This window comes from Scomber japonicus, chromosome 17 (assembly GCF_027409825.1).
Source record: "Scomber japonicus isolate fScoJap1 chromosome 17, fScoJap1.pri, whole genome shotgun sequence".
Classification (NCBI taxonomy): Eukaryota; Metazoa; Chordata; class Actinopteri; order Scombriformes; family Scombridae; genus Scomber; species Scomber japonicus.
The window spans coordinates 4,312,445-4,333,490 of NC_070594.1; the positions used below are offsets into that span (position 1 = coordinate 4,312,445).

A 21,046-nucleotide genomic window follows, 5' to 3' on the forward strand; every position below is an offset into this window, starting at 1 on the left:
TACAGTCTATGGTTGTAATATCAATATATTGCCTAGTCCTATCTTTACATGGCAAATAGTTGTTTGACGACATCCAGTGAGGCTGAATGTCATTTATTGCACCTTTTTATTTTAGTATGGTACACAAATTAAAATATAGATGTTTTTATTTATATGTGTTAGATTGTAATGTATGAAAAGTGCTGATTACATTTTAATTGAATTCTTCTTCTTCTTTTCTCTCTCTCTCTCTCTCTCTCTGTCTCTCGTCTCTCGTCTCTCAGGTACGGTAACCGTGGTCACAACCAGCCATGCATCCATAAAGGAACAGACCGCTGCTTCATCACCAGTCAGAATCACGGGTTTGCCGTCGACCCCGACACGTTGCCTAGCGACTGGGACGTCCTGTTCACCAACGCCAACGACCATACCAACGAGGGCATCGTACACAACACACAACCTCTGTTCAGGTAACGGGAGCAGCGAGGAGCACACACATCTTTCACCCTGACGTTAATTAAAAAACAGCTGATTTAACGTGTGTGTGTTTTTATTCTCCAGCGTTCAGTTCCACCCGGAGCACATGGCCGGTCCCACTGATCTGGTCAGTCTGTTCGACGTCTTCCTCGACACCGTCAGAGACCACAAAGAGGGCAAAGCTACCAAATCTGGTAACGAGGAATTTTAAGCACATTGTATTTCTCTGACGTTAACTTTATATCTCTCATTTTCATTTCCCAAAACTCATTATTACCAACATAAAGCAACCTTAGTATTTATCTTAAGAAATCTGATCTGACCAGTTTAACTAGTTTTTATTATATTTATCTGTTGAAAAGTATAATATCCATATCAAATACAGAGCAAATACATTATCTGTCATATTTACTGACTATTTTAACGAGACTTAAATGCATCATGAACCATACTGCTAGAAATTAAAGGGCATTATAGTAATTCAGTCAGTATGTATCATTCATTAGAAAAGCTGAATAGGTTTGAGCTCACAGTGACTCATGACTTCCTGTTTTTGTTTAACAGTGAAGCAGCATCTGACGGAGCATCTGACCTTCCCTCGTTCCTCGAAGCCTGAAGATGTTCCTCGACCCAGAAAGGTTCTGATCCTGGGCTCTGGAGGACTCTCCATCGGGCAGGCTGGCGAGTTCGACTACTCCGGCTCTCAGGTCTGTCAGAGTTAAAGCTTTGACTGAAGGGGAAAGGTTTAGTTTTAGTTTCTCTCTTGTATTCCAGCTGATGTGATGTGTGTGTGTGTGGTTTTATTTCCAGGCTATTAAAGCTCTGAAGGAAGAGAACATCCAGACGGTGCTGATCAACCCAAACATCGCCACAGTCCAGACCTCCAAAGGGCTGGCCGACAAAGTCTACTTCCTGCCGCTCACGTCGGAGTATGTCACTCAGGTAGAAATCTACTCTTATTAACCTTCCTGTCGTCCTCCTGGGTCAAATGGACCCCATCTGTTTTGACTGTCCTTCTTTCCATCCTTCCTTTTTTCCTTCCTTCCTTCCTTCCTTCCTCCCGCCTTCCTTTCTTCCTCCATCCCCCTTTCTTCCTCCCTCCCTCCCTCCTTATTTCCTTCCTTCCTTCCTTTCCTCCCTCCTTCCTTCTCTTTCTTTCTTTCCTCTCTTTCCTCCCTTCCTTCTTTTCTTCCTTCCTTCCTTCTTTCCTCCGTCCTTCCTACCTTCCTTCCTTCCTTCCATCTCTCTTTCCTCTGTCCTTCTTTCCTCCCTTCCTCCTACCTTCCTTCCTTCCTTCTCTCTCTCTCTCTCTCTCTCTCTTTCTTTCCTTCCTCTCTCTTTCCTCCCTTCCTTCTTTCCTTCCTCCATCCCCCTTTCTTCCTTCCTTCTTCCTTCCTTCCTCCTACCTTCCTTCTTTCTTCCGTCTTTCCTTCCTTCTTCCCTTCCTTCCTTCCTGCCCTCCTTCCTCCCTCCCTCCTTATTTCCTTCCGTGTATATATGCAGGAAACTTCAATATTTCTGAAGATTCATGTATTTGTAGTTCAGCTTATTTTATTCCACGTTGAGTAAAAGCAGCGTATGTTCTTCTCTCCTCTCTCAGGTGATAAAGAACGAGCGTCCGGACGGCGTCCTCCTGACCTTCGGGGGGCAGACGGCTCTGAACTGCGGCGTGGAGCTGACCAAGCTGGGCGTCCTGGAGAAGTACAACGTGAAGGTGCTGGGAACGCCGGTGGCCTCCATCGAGATGACCGAGGACCGCAAGATCTTCGTGGAGAAGATGGAAGAGATCGATGAACATGTGGCGCCCAGTGAAGCGGCGCTGTCTGTGGAGCAGGTGAAGTATTAGAGCTGGGCCGATATGCTTCCTTCCTTATTTCCTTTCCTCCCTCTCTTCCTTCCTTTCTTCCTTCCTTCCTTCCCTCTTTCTTCTGTCCTTCTTTCCTTCCTTCCTCCCTTCCTCTTTTCCTTTCTCATTCCCTCCCTCCTTCCTTCTTTCCTCCCTCCCTCCTTCCTTCCTTCCTTCCTTCCTTCCTTCGTTCCTTCCTTTCTTCCTCCCTCCCTCCCTCCTTCCTTCCTCTTTTCCTTTCACCTTCCCTCCCACCTTCCTCCATCCTTCCTTCCTTCCTTCCTCCCTCCCTTTTTTCCTTTCCCCTTCCTTCCTTCCTTCCTTCCTTCCTCCCTTCCTTCCTTCCTCCCTCCCTCCTTTCCTTCCTTCCTTCGTTCCTCCCTCCCTCCTTTCCTTCCTTCCTTGACTCAAGGACAACAGGAGGGTTAAACCAGAACAGGTTGAACCAAACACTTGATAATACATCATCTATCGATTCCTCAAGATAATCTGTTTCTTCTTCTCTGAGGTCTAAATCTGTGTCTTTACCCCCGTTAGGCGGTGGCAGCAGCAGAGCGGCTTGGCTACCCCGTCCTGGTCCGTTCAGCGTTCGCTCTGGGCGGTTTGGGCTCCGGCTTCGCCAACAACCGGGAGGAGATGACCTCTCTGGTGACGTCGGCGTTCGCCCACACCTCCCAGGTGCTGGTGGACAAATCTCTGAAAGGCTGGAAGGAGATCGAGTACGAAGTGGTCCGAGACGCCTACGACAACTGTATCACTGTGAGTAGAGAAGAGATGTTACAGATGTTAGGGTTAGGGATGTTTTGTTTACAGTGATGTCATTTATAATATAACTAGGTTTAGAGCTGCACAGTTAAACCATAGACTGTATAAAAGAAATGGACGTAACATCCGTGATGTCACCCATTGGTTTGTGGACTGCTGCTCGGAAGCCAATAGTTTCTAATCTAGGCAGCGCCATCTTGAAAATTTCAGGTGCATGCTGGGAAAAATAAAAACACAGATTCTACTTATATGGGAATGAGGCGGGGCCATGGGCGGAGCGCGGAGGTTGCTATGCAGTGTTTCCCACAGATCTGAAGGCAATGTGTGGTGGTGGTAGGCCGGCGACCGACCGGGGGGGGGGGTGTTGGTCGGTTTCGGTATCTCGCTGATGGAGACACACGCGGTGTGCACGGAGGGGAGGGGCTGTGTGTGAGAGAGATGCGTGAGTGACAGAGAGGCAGGGAGAGCAGGGAAAGGAAATGCAGCTTAACGAATACGATGCGTATTTTTAAATTAGCGTTAAAAAAATAATTAATAACGAAACGCAATATGTGGCGGCCGGTGTTGAATCTGTGGCGCACCGCCACGAATTAGTCTATGTGTGGGAAACACTGCTATGGTTACGAGGGCTGGATCTCGAGGACGTTGGTCAATCAACCTGTCAATAGGACGTAGCCACGCCCTAATGCATACCCTGCTTTATCATTACATATAAAATCAGGGAGGCCAAAATGTCCCAAATGAACATCATACTGCATTGAAGAAGGCTTTAAACTAGCGATTGAGACCATAAACACATTTTGAAAACGTTTACTGAGGTTAGAAATCAAGTGAGAAGTTGGTGAATTCTCCATTGACTTGTATAGAGACGGTCGCCCCCTGGTGGCCTTTTGATAGAATGCAGCTCTAAGTTACTTCCTGGTTGGCCTCATTTCAGAGGACCAGAACTCCCCGCCTGGAGTTTTGGTTTTAGATCGTTTGGATTTAAGTTTATTTGTATTATTCTTTATTAGCAGTTAGTTAGTTAGTTGCAGTCATACTAACGTAAGCTCATTGATTCTCCTTGTGTAGGTGTGTAATATGGAGAATATTGACCCTCTGGGCATCCATACTGGCGAGTCTATCGTGGTTGCTCCCAGCCAGACGCTCAACGACCACGAGTACAACATGCTGAGGAACACGGCCATCAAAGTCATCCGGCACCTCGGCATCGTGGGAGAGTGTAACATCCAGTACGCCCTCAACCCCGAATCTGAGCAGGTAACATCCCCTCCTCTCCTCTCCTCTCCTCTCCTCTCCTCTCCTCCCCTCTCCTCTCCTCTCTCTCCCCTCCTCTCCTCTCCTCTCCTCTCCTCCTCTCTCTCCTCTCCTCCTCTCCCCTCGCCTCCCCTCCTCTCCTTCTCTCCTCTCCTCATCATCTCCTCTCCTCCCCTCTCCTCCTCTCCTCCTCTCTCCTCCTCTCCCCTCCCCTCCTCTCCTCTCCCCTCCTCCTCTCCTCTCCTCATCCTCTCCTCATCCTCTCCTCTCCTCCTCTCTCTCCTCTCCTCTCCCCTCCTCTCCTCTCCTCTCCTCCTCTCTCACCTCTCCCCTCCCTCCCCTCCTCTCTCTCCCCTCCTCTCTCCTCTCTCACCTCTCCCCTCCCCTCCCCTCTCCTCTCCTCTCTCTCCCCTCCTCTCTCCTCTCCTCCCCTCCCGTCTCCTCTCTCTCTCCCCTCCTCTCCTCATCCTCTCCTCTCCTCCTCTCCTCTCCTCTCCTTCTCTCCTCTCACACACACACAGATTCAGACTCTGATAGAAGAACAAACCCATGCAGACCGACGCTGATGTAACGTGTTCATGATGTGTTTCAGTATTACATCATCGAGGTGAACGCACGTCTGTCCCGGAGCTCGGCTCTGGCCAGTAAGGCGACTGGTTATCCGCTGGCTTACGTAGCGGCTAAACTGGGACTGGGGATCCCGCTGCCACAACTCAAGTATGTGTTTCACTGTGATGATGCTTAATGTTGTTCATAATTCAACTTCTGGTTTGTCTGATTGTCTTTAGGTGATATTTTATTATTATTGGTCATTTATTGGTATCAGATTTGAAGGATACCCGTTATACTCTTGAACCTTTGGGATCAATAAAGTCTCTCTCTCTCTCTCTCTCTCTCTCTCTCTCTCTCTCTCTCTCTCTCTCTCTCTCTCTCTCTCTCTCTCTCTCTCTCTCTCTCTCTCTCTCTCTCTCTCTCTCTCTCTCTCTCTGTCTCTCTCTCTCTGTCTCTCTCTCTGTGTGTGTCTGTCTCTGTCTCTCTCTCTCTCTCTCTCTCTCTGTGTCTCTCTCTGTCTCTCTGTGTCTCTCTGCCTCTGCCTCTGCCTCTGCCTGTTTGTCTTTAGGTCTGTTCCAGTTTTTACATTTCTCTTTTTCTCTTTCTCCCTCATGTAATTTTGTGACTTATTATTAATTATAATTATTAATTACATTGTGATGTGTGTGTGTGTGTGTGTGTGTCTCTGCAGGAACTCTGTCACCAACCAGACCACGGCTAACTTTGAGCCCAGTCTGGATTACTGTGTGGTGAAGGTGCCTCGCTGGGATCTGAGCAAATTCCTCCGAGTTTCCACCAAGATTGGCAGCTCCATGAAGAGTGTCGGTAAGAGACAATAAACACAGAATCATTATTATTATTATTATTTCATGTGTTTTTGCCTTAATGTGTACAGTGTTGTATTTTACCTGCAGTGATATGAGACAGTCTGAACCTTCCTGTCGTCCTCCCGGGTCAAACTGACCCCGTCTCTCTTTTGACTGTTCCTTCTTTCCTCCCTTCCTTCCTTCCTTCTTGTCATCTCTTCCTTCCATCTATCCTTGCTCCCTTCCTTCCTTCCTTCCTTCCTTCCTTCTTGTCGTCTCTTCCTTCCATCTATCCTTCCTTCTTTTCTCACTTCCTTCCTTCCTTCTTGTCGTCTCTTCCTTCCATCTGTCCTTCCTTCCTTCCTTCCTTCTTGTCGTCTCTTCCTTCCATCTATCTTTGCTCCCTTCCTTCCTTCCTTCCTTCCTTCCTTCCTTCCTTCCTTCCTTCCTTCCTTCCTTCCTGTCGTCTCTTCCTTCCATCTATCCTTGCTCCCTTCCTTCCTTCCTTCTTTCTTGTCGTCTGTTCCTTCCATCTATCCTTGCTCCCTTTCTTCCTTCCTTCCTTCTTGTCATCCCTTCCTTCCTTCCTTCCTCCTTTCCTTCCTCCCTTCCTTCCTTCCATCTATGAATTAATACTGTAACGTTATGCTGCATTAATAACAGGAAGCTGTAAACTAAATAAAATCAGTAGATCTTCAGCATTAAATAGAATCAGAGACCTGTTAAATATAAATGAGTCCATAAAGAGCTTCACAGTCTATGAAGTGAAATCTGGATATATTTTACTTTAATGCTTTATTTATTTCTGCTCAGGCGAGGTGATGGCCATCGGTCGTAGCTTTGAGGAAGCTTTCCAGAAAGCTCTGAGGATGGTGGATGAGAACTGTGTAGGATTCGATCACACCATCAAACCTGTGTCTGAAAAGGTAAAGACAGACTTCCTGTTTTTATTATGTCCCTTTTTAAACCTGTGTTGAGTTGCTTAGTGTCAGTTATTTACATTTTTCAGCTTGTGGCCTTTATCAGAGTCGTCATAAAACATATTTATAAGCAGTATTTAAATAGGGTAGTTTATAAAGCAGTACAAAATAATTAAAAAGGTTAAAAAAAAAAAAAAATACAAAAATTAACCAATTATGTGCATGCAGACATGTATCATCCTACCAAAATGGGTTGAGTTTATGCTTGTCAACCCAATTTCTTTCTGCTTTTTAACCCTATTTAAACACAATTTTAACACTTTTATTGCTTTAAAAGTCTTTTATGATTAAGGCCACAAGCCGAACAGGTTAATCTAATAATGAAGTTGTGCTGTAAAAAAGGTAAAAGGTAAAAAAAAAAAAAAAAGCTCAATGTCTCTAAATGTGTCCTGACGCCTCTCTGTGATCCTCTCTGCTCAGGAGCTGCAGACGCCGACAGATAAGCGTATCTTCGTTCTGGCCTCGGCGCTGAGAGCCGGCTACACGGTGGACCAGCTCTACGATCTCACCAAGATCGACCGCTGGTTCCTCCACAAGATGAAGAACATCGCCGACCACGAGAAGCTGCTGGAGACTTACAACCAGGTGAGCTTTAATAACAGCAGTTTACACTCCAGTAGTCTGTGTAAAGTAAGAATAAATATGTGTTCTGAGTTTGACATACCACAGAAAAGTGTGTTGTTAACCACCCTGCCAAATTTCAATGATTAAAAAAATCGCCAAATATATGAAATTAGGCTTCAAAGTTGTGTAAAAATCAGCCTCTGAAGCCCCGCCCCCTACCAAGTGTCACCTGTCAATCAAAGTCCCCACCTCTATCAGAAACATGGACGCTACATCTGAGAGCTTTCTGCTGCTAGCTCGGCTACTAGCTCAGTGGCTAGCTCGGTGGCTAACTCAGCTGCTAACTCGGCTGCTAGTTGGCAGCTAACTCGGCTGCTAGTTGGCAGCTAGCTCGGCGCCTAGCTCGGTGGCTAACTCAGCTAACTGGCTAACTGTAGACTGTAGTAGTAGTAGTGTGTGCTGAATGTATTCATACCTCTACAGCAGCAGGGGCGGGTTTATGCTAATCACTAAATCCTGAACACAGAAATGTTGAAACACAGTTTGTGAAGCCTAGCTCCACAATTCAAATCTAAATGGTTGAAATGCTTTTTACACCTTTTTTAGAAATACATTTATGACCTATTTAATGTGTTTAGAAGAAAATGTCTGAATTCACTTTACACGGTCTTTAAGGTTCAGGTTGTTGTTTTTTTATCTTGATGATGTTTCTTGGTGTTAACAGGATGAGAGCGCCATGCCTCCAGAGGTGATGCGTAAAGCCAAACAGCTCGGCTTCTCCGACAAGCAGATCGCTCAGGCTGTGCAGAGGTGAGTGATATGAGACAGTCTTAACCTTCCTGTCGTCCTCCTGGGTCAAATTGACCCTGTCTCTCTTTTGACTGTTCCTTCCTTCCTTCCTTCCTTCCTTCCTTCCTTCTTTCCTTCCTTCCTCCCTCTGTCTTTAATTTTTCCTTCCGTCCCTCTTTCTTTGCTCCCTCCTTCTTCCATACTACTTTCCTCACTTCCTTCCTTCCTTCCTTCCTTGCTTCCTTCCTTCCTCTTTTCCTCCCTCCTTACTCCTTTCCTTCATTCCTTCCTTCTTTCCTTCCTTCTTGTCGTTGCTTCCTTCCATCTATCCTTGGTCCCTTCCTTGCTTCCTTCCTTCTTGTCGTCTCTTCCTTCCATCTATCCTTGCATCTATCCTTGCTTCCTTTCTTCCTTCCTTGCTCCCTTCCTTCCTTCCATCCTTCCATCCTTCCTTCTTGTCATCTCTTCCTTCCATCTATCCTTGCTCCCTTTCTTCCTTCCTTCCATCCATCCTTCTTGTCGTCTCTTCCTTCCATCTATCCTTGCTCCCTTTCTTCATTCCTTCCTTCCTTCTTGTCGTCGCTTCCTTCCATCTATCCTTCCATCCTTCCTTCCTTCCAACATATATCCTCTTTACCTTTTCTGAGTTTGTCTTTTTTTTTCCTTCGTCAGCACGGAGCTGGCGGTGAGAAAGCTGCGTCGTGATTGGTCCATCCTGCCGGTGGTGAAGCAGATCGACACGGTGGCGGCCGAGTGGCCCGCCTGCACCAACTACCTGTACCTGACCTATCACGGCACGGAGAACGACCTGGGCTTCGGAGACCAGCACGTCATGGTCATCGGCTCGGGCGTCTACCGCATCGGCAGCAGCGTGGAGTTTGATTGGTGCGCCGTGGGATGCATCACGCAGCTCAGGAAGGTCAGAGATCCGTTAATGATGCTGATACCTGGTCTATGTTTGATTCAGGTTTTCTTTTATTAAAGTTAAATCCATTTTACTCATTAAATGACTTAAATAGCTGCAAGGTTCTGTTTTAATCATCATGTTTTATTTTTGTTCTGTTTAATTTATCTGGTTGGTTTCATATTAACACATTAATTTATATGGTTGGATGCTACAAAAGTGATTTATTTGACTTTAAATTACAAAAAGCAATATGTGAAATGTGTAATAAAATGAAACCCACATACATTTTTATACTGATGAGATAAAACAGCTTTTGAATGTTGTTTTTACTCCTTTACTGCAAAGTTATTATTAAAGAAAACCTTTAGTTTTTATTTTTATTTAGTTTTTCAGTTTGTTTTTTATTTCAGTTTTTAGTTTTAGTGAGTTCAACAAGTGATTTTAATAGTTTTAGTTTAGTTTTTATTTAGTTTGAGTTTTTCAGGTATTAAGAGAAAGCCTTGACTTGTAGAAGCTGAAAAGGATAAAAGAATGTGTGATTAGGCATGGGATGATAACCGTGTTCAAGGTATACCGCGATTTGAAAAAGCCACAATAACCGAAACCGCCAAATTTTCTGTCATACCGTTCCTAAGGTATGAGACGTTTTTAATCTGGTCAAAGACAGGAAGTGCTGGTCAAAGACAGGAAGTGCTGGTCAAAGACAGGAAGTGCTGGTCAAAGACAGGAAGTGCGGGTCAGAAACCCCTCAGGTGGAGCAGCTGCAGCGTAGAGTATCACGACCCCTCACACTGTCATTACAGATTCAGGTTAAATTAACATGTCTGTCTTTATTTTTATCCCTTTTAGGAACATTTTAGAGCTATTGCGCAATACCGTGAAACCGTGATACTTTTGCTTATGGTTATCATACCGCCAGAATCTCATGCCAGCCCATGCCTATGTGTGACACCAAATATGTTTTTCATTTCATTCTTTAACCACGGCTGCCTGGAGCCATTAAATGAATATTAACTGATGTCATGTGGTGTTTATCACAGATGGGTTATAAGACCATCATGGTGAACTACAACCCTGAAACCGTCAGCACAGACTACGACATGTGTGACCGCCTCTACTTCGATGAGATCTCCTTCGAGGTAAGTCGTATTTATAGCTCCGTCCTCCTTCCATACTTTCTTTCCTTCCTTCCTGCCTTCCTTCCTTCCTTCCTTCCTTCCTCCTCTCCTCATTTCCGTCCTCTTTTCCTCCCTCCTTACTCCTTTCCTTCCTTCCTTCCCCTTCTCCTTATTTCCTTCCTCTTTTCCTCCCTCCTTACTCCTTTCCTTTCCTTTCCTTTCCTTTCCTTCCTTCCTTCCTTCCTTCCTTCCTTCCTTCCTTCCTTCCTTCCTTCCTTCCTTCCTCCTCTCCTTATTCCCAACCTATTTTCCTCCCTCCTTACTCCTTTCCTTCCTTCCTTCCTGCCTTATTCTCTCCTTATTCCCCTCCTCTTTTCCTCCCTCCTTATTCCTTTCCTTCCTTCCCTCCTTCCTTCCTTCCTTCCTTCCTGCCTTCCTTCTCTCCTTATTTCCTTCCTCTTTTCCTCCCTCCTTACTCCTTTCCTTTCCTTCCTTCCTTCCTTCCTTCCTTCTCTCCTTATTTCCTTCCTCTTTTCCTCCCTTCTTAATCCTTTCCTTCCTTCCTTCCTTCCTTCTCTCCTTATTTCCTTCCTCTTTTCCTCCCTTCTTAATCCCTTCCTTCCTTCCTTCCTTCCTTCCTTCCATGTTACTGATCCAGACTCTGAGGTTAATAACTCTTCCCGTCTCAGGTGGTGATGGACATTTACGAGATGGAGAACCCTGAAGGCATCATCCTGTCGATGGGCGGCCAGCTTCCCAACAACATCGCCATGTCTCTGCACCGGCAGCAGTGTCGCATCCTGGGAACGTCGCCCGAGTTCATCGACTGCGCCGAGAACAGGTTCAAGTTCTCCAGGATGCTCGACACCATCGGCATCAGCCAGCCGCAGTGGAAGGAGCTCTCCGACACCGAGGTACCACGCAGACACACAGACGCAGACGCAGACGTAGTGTTAAAATATCTTATTGTGATTATTTAGACTTATATTTCAACTGTGATGTGATTTGTGACATTATTATAACTGAAAAACATATTAACCCTCCTGCTGTCCTGAAGGAAGGAAGGAAGAGAGGATGGATGAAAAGGAGGGAGGAAGGAAGGAAGGAAGGGAGGATGGATGGAAAGGAGAGAAGGAAGGACGCAAGGGGGGAGGGTGGGAGGGAAGGAGGGAGGGAGGAAGGAAGGATGCAAGGGAGGGTGGGAGGGAAGGAGGGAGGAAGGATGCATGCAAGGGAGGAGGGAGGGAGGGAGGACGGAAGGAAGGAAGGAAACAAAAGAAGGACAGGAAAGAAAGAGAAGGAGGGAGGGAGGAAAGAAGGAAGACGGAAGGATGGAAGGAGGGAGGAAAGAAGGACAGAGGAAAGTAGAAAGGTAATGGGGAGGAAAGAAAGAGAAGGACAGAGTGAGGAAGGAGGGAGAGAGGGAGGGAGAAAAGAAAAGTGGAAGGAAAGAAGGACAGAGGAAAGAAAGAGAAGGAGGGAGGGAAGAAGGATGGATGGAAGGAAGGTAATGGGGAGGAAAGAAAGAGAGAAGGAGGGAGGGATGAAAGAAGGAAGAAAGAAAGGAAGGGAGGAAAGAAAGAGAAGGAGGGAGGAAGGACAGAAGGAAGGAAGGGAGGAAAGAAGGAACAGTCAAAACAAATGGAGAACGACAGGAAGGAACACAATCATCTAGATATTGAGTCTTTTATGAATGATGATCTTATTGTCCTCTTCTCCGTCTCCGTGCAGTCTGCTGCTAAGTTCTGTGAGACGGTGGGCTACCCCTGCCTGGTGAGACCCTCCTACGTGCTGAGCGGAGCGGCCATGAACGTAGCGTACACCGACAGCGACCTGGAGAAATACCTGAGCAGCGCCGTCGCCGTATCCAAGGAGCATCCGGTCGTCATCTCCAAATTCATCCAGGAGGCCAAGGTAATGTGGAGGAAGGAGGGAGGGAGGAAAGAAAGAGAGAAGGGAGGAAGGAGGGAGGGAGGGAGGAAAGAAAGAAGGAAGGGAAGAAGGGAGGAAGGATGGATGCAAGGGAGGAAGGAGGGAGGGAAGAAGGGAGGGAGGAAGGAAGGATGGACAGGAGGAAGGGAGGAAAGGAAAGAAGGAAGGTAATGGGGAGGAAAGAAGGAAGGTAATGGGGAGGAAAGAAAGAGAGAAGGAAGGAAAGAAGGGAGGGAGGGAGGGAGGAAGGAAGGAAGGAAATGGGGAGGAAAGAGAAGGAGGGAGGGGAGGAAAGAGAAGGAGGGAGGGAAGGAAAGAAGGAGGGATGGACGAAGCAAAGAAGGAGGGATGGACGAAGCAAGGAAGGAAGGAAGGAAGGAAAGGAGGAAGGATGGAAGGGAGGAAGGGACCAACACGATGATGACAGGAGAGTCATGTGACAGCGGAAAGAGTTTTAATATGTTTGTGCTCTTCAGGAAATAGACGTGGACGCCGTAGCGTGTGACGGGGTCGTCATGGCGATCGCCGTGTCCGAACACGTGGAGAACGCCGGCGTCCACTCCGGCGACGCCACGTTGGTGACGCCGCCTCAGGATCTCAATCAGAAGACGATCGAGAGGATCAAGATGATCGTTCACGCCATCGGACAGGAGCTGCAGGTCACCGGACCGTTTAACCTGCAGCTCATCGCCAAGGTAACCAACATGAGACGATGCAACAGGAAACTGATGAGAGTCACAGAAAGGGTTAAAATGTTTCAGTGGATGTCAAACATGAGGCCCGTGGACCAAGAACCAGCCGCTGTGGGGTTCATTTTCCTTCCTGTCTTCTTTTTGTTCCCTCCTGTCTTCCTTCTGTCCTTCATCTGTCCATCCTCCCTTTCTTCTTCCATCCCTCCATCCTTCCATCTTTCTTTCCTCCCTTTCTTCTTTTCGTTCGTTCGTTCCTTCCATCTTTCCTTCCTTCCTTCCTTTCTTTCTTTCCTTCATGTCTTCTTTTCATTCCCTCCTGTCTTCCTTCTGTCCTTCATCTGTCCATCCTCCCTTTCTTCCCTCCCTCCTTTCTTCCATCTTTCCTTCCTACCTGTCTTCCTTCTGTCCTTCATCCCTCCTTCCTTCCTTCCTGCCTTCCTTCCTTCCTTCCTTTCTTCCCTCCTTCCTTACTTCTGTCCCTCCATCTGTCCTCCTTCACTTTCTTTCCTTCCTGTCTTCTTTTCCTTCCTTCCTTCCTTCCTTCCTTCCCTCCTTCCTTCCTTCCTTCCTTCCTTCCTGTCTTCCTTCTGTCCTTCATCCTTTCTTCCTTCCATCCATCTTTCCTTCCAGTGAAAGTCAAGCTGAAAAATGTATCAAGATAAAATGTTTAATTTTAGTTAATTTTTAAGAGCAAAAAAAAAGTTTTCGTTCCTGTCTTTTCGTTCCCTCCTTTCTTCCCTCCTTCCTTCCATCTTACCTTCCTTTCTTTCATCTTTTCTTCATACCTTTCTTCCTTCCCTCCCTCCTTACTACCATCTTTCCTTCCTCCCTTTCTTTCCTTCCTGTCTTCTTTTCGTTCCCTCCTTCTTTCCTTTCTTCCATCTTTCCTTCCTTCCTTCTGTCCTTCCTCCCTTTCTTCCCTCCCTCCTTTCCTTCTTTCCGTTCTTTCCTCCCTCCTTCCCTCCTTCCTTCCATCTTTCCTTCCAGTGAAAGTCAAGCTGGGCCATCGAGGGATAAAATGTTTAATTTTAGTCCATATCATCATTTTTAATGACTTATTTTTGATGAAGAGCAAAAAAAGGTTGAATTTAACTTTTTTTATGTCATTTGATGCTCAGGAACTTTTCTTGATATTCAGAATATCAAACATTAAATCACAGGAAGTAAAAATCTAACTCTGTATTAAATGTGTTTTCTTCTAACAGGACGACCAGCTGAAGGTGATCGAATGCAACGTCCGAGTCTCCCGCTCCTTCCCTTTCATATCCAAGACGCTCGGCGTGGACCTGGTCGCCCTGGCAACGCAGATCATCATGGGCGAGGACGTCGAGCCTGTGGGCCTGATGAGAGGAAAAGGGATTGTGGGCGTCAAGGTAACAAAACCAACTCAAACCACACATGTTGTACTTGATACTTCGTTCTCCGATTCCTCCTAACCCTCACACGTTCCTCACACGTTCCTTCACACGTTCCTCACACGTCCCTCACACGTTCCTCACCTCACACGTTCCTTCACATGTTCCTCACACGTCCCTCACACGTCCCTCACACGTTCCTCACACGTTCCTCACATGTTCCTCACTGCCCCTCACATGTTCTTCACATGTTCCTCACACGTTCCTCACATGTTCCTCACTGCCCCTCACATGTTCTTCACATGTTCCTCACATGTTCTTCACATGTTCCTCACATGTTCTTCACATGTTCCTCACACGTCCCTCACACGTCCCTCACACGTCCCTCACACATTCCCCACATGTTCCTCACACGTTCCTCACATGTTCCCTCACACGTCCCTCACACGTTCCCCACACGTTCCTCATGTTCTTCACACGCTCCTCACACGTTCCTCACACGTTCCTCACACGTTCCCCACATGTTCCTCATGTTCCTCACACGCTCCTCACACGTTCCTCACACGTTCCCCACATGTTCCTCACACGTTCCTCACACGCTCCTCACACGTTCCTCACACGCTCCTCACACGTTCTTCACACGTTCCTCACACACTCCTCACACGTTCTTCACACGCTCCTCACACGTTCTTCACACGTTCCTCACACGTTCCTCACACGTTCCTCACACGTTCCTCACATGTTCCCCACATGTTCCTCACACGTTCCTCACACGTTCCTCACATGTTCCTCACATGTTCCTCACACGTTCCTCACACGTTCCCCACACGTTCCCCACACGTTCCCCACACGTCCTTCACACGTTCCTCACACGCTCCTCACACGTTCCTCACACGCTCCTCACACGTTCCTCACACGTTCTTCACACGTTCTTCACACGTTCCTCACACGTTCCTCACACGTTCCTCACACGTTCCTCACACGTTCCTCACACGTTCCCCACACGTTCCTCACACGTTCTTCACACGTTCCTCACACGTTCTTCACACGTTCTTCACACGTTCCTCACACGTCCTTCACACGTCCCTCACACGCTCCTCACACGTTCCTCACACGTTCCTCCACTTCAGGTTCCTCAGTTCTCGTTCTCTCGGCTGGCCGGAGCGGACGTGGTTCTCGGGGTGGAGATGACCAGCACCGGAGAAGTCGCCTGTTTTGGGGAGAACCGATACGAGGCGTACCTCAAAGCCATGCTGTCCACAGGCTTCAAGATCCCCAAGAAGAACATCCTGCTGTCCATCGGCAGCTATAAGGTACGTTTTACGGGAGGAGTCGGACATCAGAGGGAAACTTTCAGAACCAATAAAACATAAATAAAGTGATTTTGGTGATGTGGACATAAAATAATACATTATAGAACAACATTGGTCTGAAAGGAGAGTTGTAGTTTTGCATTAATGTGGAAAAAAACTGCAGATTTGATCCAAACAAGTTTCTTACATGATGTGTTTTCAAAATAAAATACCTTGAAACTACCTATAAACCATTTCTACTCTCATAAACCAAGAAATCCTCCAAGAACGTGATAATGTAATAAAAAAAAAATAAAAAAAACCTCATAACTCAATATAAAATGAAATAAAACCTGATAATGTAATAAAGTGCATTTCCCAATATCCCAAAATCTATGTATACCGATGATGTAATGAATTATTACATTATTGGGTTAACCTTATTTTTGCAGAACCTAATAATTTCATAATTTCCCAACATTTTAATAACATTATTAAATGTTTTATTGAGTTATGAGGGTTTTTTATTACATCATTTGGAAATTATTACACATAAAACTAAAGAATCAAGTGTTTTTTGAGTTATTTTGATTCTCATTAGTGAATAAATACAATAATCAAACTGTTCAGAAAGCAAGAAAATGATTGTTTATTGCTGAAATCCAAAAAATACAAACATTTGAAGCTTAAACAGAATGGAAGTGACCTACAAGGATTCTTATTTCCTTTTTTTATTAATCAAATCTTTTCATTGTATTGATGAGACATTTGAAATGAGATGTGTTTTTGTGTGCGTTTTGTGTCTATAGAACAAGAGTGAGCTGCTGCCGACTGTTCAGGCTCTGGAGTCTCTGGGTTACGACCTTTACGCCAGTCTGGGAACGGCCGACTTCTACACAGAGCACGGAGTCAAGGTAACACACACAAGAAGTTATCAGCTAAGAATAATGTTAATAAATCAGGTAATAGAGGTTTAGTGCAGCAGGTATCAGGAAGGGAGGAAGGGAGGAAAGGACAGGACAGGAGGAAAGAAGGAAAGGACGGGAGGAAAGAAGGAGGAAAGGACGGGAGGAAAGAAGGAGGAAAGGACGGGAGGAAAGAAGGAGGAAAGGACGGGAGGAAAGAAGGAGGAAAGGACGGGAGGAAAGGAGGAAAGGAAGGGAGGAAAGAAGGAAAGGAAGGGAGGAAAGGATGGAAGGAAGAAAGGAAAGATGGAAGGAAAAGATGGAAGGAAGGAAGGAAGAGAAGACAGGCAGGAAATATGGAAGGAAGGAAGGAAGGAAGGAAAAGATGGATGGAAGGAAGGAAAAGATGGAAGGAAGGAAAAAAAGACAGGCATGAAATATGGAAGGAAGGAGGCAAGAAAAAAGGAAGGAAGGAAAAGATGGAAGGAAGGAGGGAAGAAAAAAGGAAGCTAAAAAGTATGCTAATAAATCAGTTAATATAGGTTTAGTGTAGCAGGATTTGCAGGTATCCTGAAGAAAGGAAGGAAGGAAGGAAGAAAGGAAGGAAGAAAGGAAAAAATGAAAGGAAGGAAGGATGGAAGGAAAAGAAGATAGGCAGGAAATATGGAAGGAAGGAAAAGAAGGAAGGAAGGAAGGAAGGCATATGAGATTCCTCTGCAGAAGTTTGATCATTTCTAGTGTTAAAAATAAAGGTTGACATCCAGAAGCTGAGCAGTTACTAACGAGTCCAAACTAACAGCCTTCCTGTCGTCTCCTCTGACCTCTGACTTCCTGTTCCCCATCCTCTGACTTCCTGTTCCCCATCCTCTGACTTCCTGTTTCCCGTCTGCTTCGTCCTCTCAGGTGACGGCAGTGGATTGGCCGTTCGAGGAGGAAGAGAGCGAGTGTCCCACCAAGGAGAAGCAGCGCAGCATCATGAACTACCTGGAGGAAAACCACTTCGACCTGGTCATCAACCTCTCCATGAGGAACAGCGGCGGCCGGCGGCTGTCCTCCTTCGTTACCAAGGGTTACCGGACCAGACGCATGGCCATCGACTACTCCGTGCCGCTCATCATCGACATCAAGTGCACCAAACTCTTTGTTCAGGTACGTCAAGATCTAATCAGTCATTTAACCCTTGTCTGTTCCTTCCTTCCTTTCCTTCTTGCCTCTGTCCTTCTTTCCTTCCTTCGTCCCTCCTACTGTACCTTCCTCTCTTCCTTCTTTTCTTTCCTCCCTTCCTTCCTCCCTCCTTTGCTTCCATCTTCCTTCTTTCCTTCTTCCTCCTTTCCTCCTTTCCTTCCATCGTCCTTCCATCCTCCCTTCCTTCTTTCCTTCCTCCTTTCCCTCCTTCCTTCCATTGTCCTTCCTTCCTTCCTCCTTTCCCTCCTTCCTTCCTTCCTTCCTTCCATTGTCCTTCCTTCCTTCTTCCTCCCTTCATCCTTCCTTCCTCCTTTCCTTCCATCGTCCTCCCTTCCATCCTACCTTCCTTCCATCATCCTCCCTTCCATCCATTCTTCCTCCTTTCCTGCTTCTTCCCTTCCTTCCTTCCTTCCTCCTTTCCATCCATTCTTCCTCCTTTCCTTCTTCCCCCCTTCCATCCTCCCTTCCTCCTTTCCTCCCTTCATCCCTTCCTTCCTTCCTTGACTCGAGGACAACAGGAGGGTTAATCTGTTAAAGCTTGCATTCAGTTACCTAGCAACATAAATTGATGAGTGTCGTTGTTGCTGTTGCAGGCTCTTCACCAGATTGGCCGAAGTCCACCAGTGAAAACTCACATTGACAGCATGGCCTCTCAGACGCTGGTCCGTCTCCCCGGTGAGTCGCTACAGCTCTGACGTCACTGATGTCATGCACACTAACTCCTTATCACTGAGTATATTATCAGATATTTAAATTAGTCTGTTCCTGTTCTTATGCACTTAAACATTAAATCTGTGCAGCAGAAACTTGAGATTAAGAGAGTCATGAATTCAGGGTCAGGGTTTTGAAACCTGAATGAAACTAGTAAACCAAATAATTCATCTTAATGTGCATTAATCAGCCACTAGGGGGCAGCAGAAACAACACTAATGGCGCTTTTCCATTATACAGTTCAAGCTCTACTCGACTTGGTTTGGTATCAGGAACCTTTTCCATTACTATAGTACCTCCTCAACGTGGGTGGGGTCGTCATAGCAACACCCACCACATAGAACACCTTCCTTCCTTTTTTCGTCCTTCCTTCCGTTTGTCTGTCCTTCCTTCCTCCCTCTCTGTCCTTCCCTCTCTGTCCTTCCTTCCTTCCCTCTCTGTCCTTCCTTCCTTCCTTCCTTCTGTTTGTCTGTCCTTCCTTCCTCCCTTTCTTCCCTCTGTCTGTCCTTCCTTCCTTCCTGCTGTTGTATGTGTCTTTCTGTCACACACAAAGCAAAGAGAAGAGAAACCGAATCGCTGTAACTTCATGTTGCCGGTATTTAAAAATGCCGGGTTTGATTCTTGTGTGGGACGGCTCATGACTCTTCTGACCAATCAGTGGCCGGCAGTCTGTTGACGTCATATTTTAGTATCGGCTCGGTTCGCTTGGAACCTCAGCAGAGCAGGTACTAGAAAAGTACCAGGTACCAGGTACTATCCCTAGTGGGGACGCAGAAAAACCAAGTAGAGTTGAGTCCAGTCAAGCTGAGTAGTGCTAGAACTGTATAGTGGAAAAGCTCCATAATATGGTAATAATAGGCAAGGCAGTTTTATTTATATAGCGCATTTCATACACAATGGCAATTCAATGTGCTTTACATAAAACAGAAAAACATGTAATTTGAGAAACATTAAAACATACAATTAACCCCCCACCCCCCCCATAATAAAAACAAAGTACAGAAAAATAGAAAGACATAAATAAAATGATTGCAGCATAAAATAATAAATTAGCTTTAAAATCATTAAAAGGACATAGAGTGCAAATGAAAGATTAAAATGTAAAGTGCTTTAAAAGAAAGAGCTCAATCATAAACTCAGGAGAAGAGAAATGTTTATAACCTGGATTTAAAAATGTTCACTGTTGGGGCTGATTTCAGTTCTGCTGGTAGTTTGTTCCAGTTGTGTAAAAGCTGCTTCACCATGTTTAGTTTGAACTCTGGGCTCAACTATCTGACCTGAGTCAGTAGATCTCAGAGCTCTGGACTCAACTATCTGACCTGAGTCAGTAGATCTCAGAGCTCTGGGCTCAACTATCTGACCTGAGTCAGTAGATCTCAGAGCTCTGGGCTCAACTATCTGACCTGAGTCAGTAGATCTCAGAGCTCTGGGCTCAACTATCTGACCTGAGTCAGTAGATCTCAGAGCTCTGGGCTCAACTATCTGACCTGAGTCAGTAGATCTCAGAGCTCTGGGCTCAACTATCTGACCTGAGTCAGTAGATCTCAGAGCTCTACTGGGTTTATATTCTACTAACATGTCATTCATGTATTCTGGGCCTAAACCATTCAGTGATTTGTAGACCAGTAGCAGAACCTTAAAATCTATTCTATAGCTGACTGGGAGCCAGTAATAGCCATAATAGCAAACTCTCTTTCATGGACTCTCAGGTCTGATCGACGTCCATGTCCACCTGCGGGAGCCCGGTGCCACGCACAAGGAGGACTTCTCGTCAGGTACGGCGGCTGCTCTGGCAGGAGGCGTGACCATGGTGTGTGCCATGCCCAACACTTCCCCCGCCATCACCGACCCCAACACGCTGGCTCTGGTGCAGAAGGTACGCAACACATTTCATATCAAAGGGAATTTAATATTATGTTAAGAGGGTTTTTTTTTTTTTTTTTTACTCTATTTTCTTGAACTAAAAATATAAATCATCTTTCCTTCCTGTCTTCTTTTCCTTCCTTCCTTCCTCCTTTCCTTCCTTCCTTTCTTCCTTCCTACCTTCCTTCCTTCCTTCCTTCCTTCCTTTCTTCCTTCCTTCCTTCCATCTTTCCTTCCTTCCTTCCTCCCTGTCTTCTTTTCCTTCCTTCTACCCATCCTTCCATCTTTCCTTCCTTCATTCCTTACTCCCTTTCATCTTTCCTTCCTGCCTTCTTTTCCTTCCTTCCTTCCTTCCTCCTTTCCTTCCTTCATTCCTTACTCCCTTTCATCTTTCCTCCCTGTCTTCTTTTCCTTCCTTCCTTCCTTCCACCTGTCCTTCCATCTTTCCTTCCTTCATTCCTTGCTCCCTTTCATCTTTCCTTCCTGTCTTCTTTTCCTTCCTTCCACCCATCCTTCAATCTTTCCTTCCTTCATTCCTTGCTCCCTTTCATCTTTCCTTCCTGTCTTCTTTTCCAACCTTTCTTTCTTCCTTCCTTACTTTTATTCTTTCGTTCCTTCCTTCACCTTTTCTTTCCTCCCCACCTTCCTTCCATTTTTCCTGCCTCCTTTTCCTTCCTTCTTTCCTTTTGTCCTCCCTTCCATCCTTCCATCTTTTTAAGGGTCCGGCCCACATTAGATCAAATCGTCTGAATGTTGAGACAATGAGTGATATTAAGTGAATTGAATATTATATCAAATGTTTTTTTACTGTATTTTCTTGAGCTTAAAATATAAATCTTGTCTTTTTTTATCAGTTGGCTAAAGCGGGCTGCCGCTGTGACTACGCTCTGTACGTCGGAGCTGCTTCAGATAACGCCGCCGTGCTGCCGTCCATCGCCGGTCAGGCAGCAGGTCTGAAGATGTATCTGAACGACACGTACTCCGACCTCAAGATGGACAACGTCTCTCTGTGGATGGAGGTATGGCACTGAATGTTTAGAGCAGGAGGGTCAGAATCATGTTCATTCAAGG

At 45.9% G+C, this 21,046-nt stretch overlaps 1 protein-coding gene across 1 annotated transcript in view; it reads left to right on the forward strand.

Moving 5' to 3' along the window:
• Positions 1-21,046, forward strand: part of cad (carbamoyl-phosphate synthetase 2, aspartate transcarbamylase, and dihydroorotase) — a 48,975-nt gene that overhangs the window by 15,534 nt on the left and 12,395 nt on the right. Inside the window, exons 7-30 of the mRNA XM_053337078.1 lie at positions 264-449; positions 541-650; positions 1,021-1,163; positions 1,267-1,398; positions 2,057-2,290; positions 2,840-3,061; positions 4,139-4,327; positions 4,917-5,041; positions 5,568-5,701; positions 6,496-6,608; positions 7,083-7,247; positions 7,951-8,036; positions 8,688-8,934; positions 9,963-10,061; positions 10,730-10,954; positions 11,772-11,954; positions 12,449-12,667; positions 13,870-14,037; positions 15,150-15,332; positions 16,121-16,225; positions 17,120-17,365; positions 17,995-18,076; positions 19,822-19,988; positions 20,830-20,994. Of these exons, the coding sequence (XP_053193053.1) occupies positions 264-449; positions 541-650; positions 1,021-1,163; positions 1,267-1,398; positions 2,057-2,290; positions 2,840-3,061; positions 4,139-4,327; positions 4,917-5,041; positions 5,568-5,701; positions 6,496-6,608; positions 7,083-7,247; positions 7,951-8,036; positions 8,688-8,934; positions 9,963-10,061; positions 10,730-10,954; positions 11,772-11,954; positions 12,449-12,667; positions 13,870-14,037; positions 15,150-15,332; positions 16,121-16,225; positions 17,120-17,365; positions 17,995-18,076; positions 19,822-19,988; positions 20,830-20,994 (3,928 nt within the window). The remainder of the gene's footprint in view (positions 1-263; positions 450-540; positions 651-1,020; positions 1,164-1,266; positions 1,399-2,056; positions 2,291-2,839; positions 3,062-4,138; positions 4,328-4,916; positions 5,042-5,567; positions 5,702-6,495; positions 6,609-7,082; positions 7,248-7,950; positions 8,037-8,687; positions 8,935-9,962; positions 10,062-10,729; positions 10,955-11,771; positions 11,955-12,448; positions 12,668-13,869; positions 14,038-15,149; positions 15,333-16,120; positions 16,226-17,119; positions 17,366-17,994; positions 18,077-19,821; positions 19,989-20,829; positions 20,995-21,046) is intronic.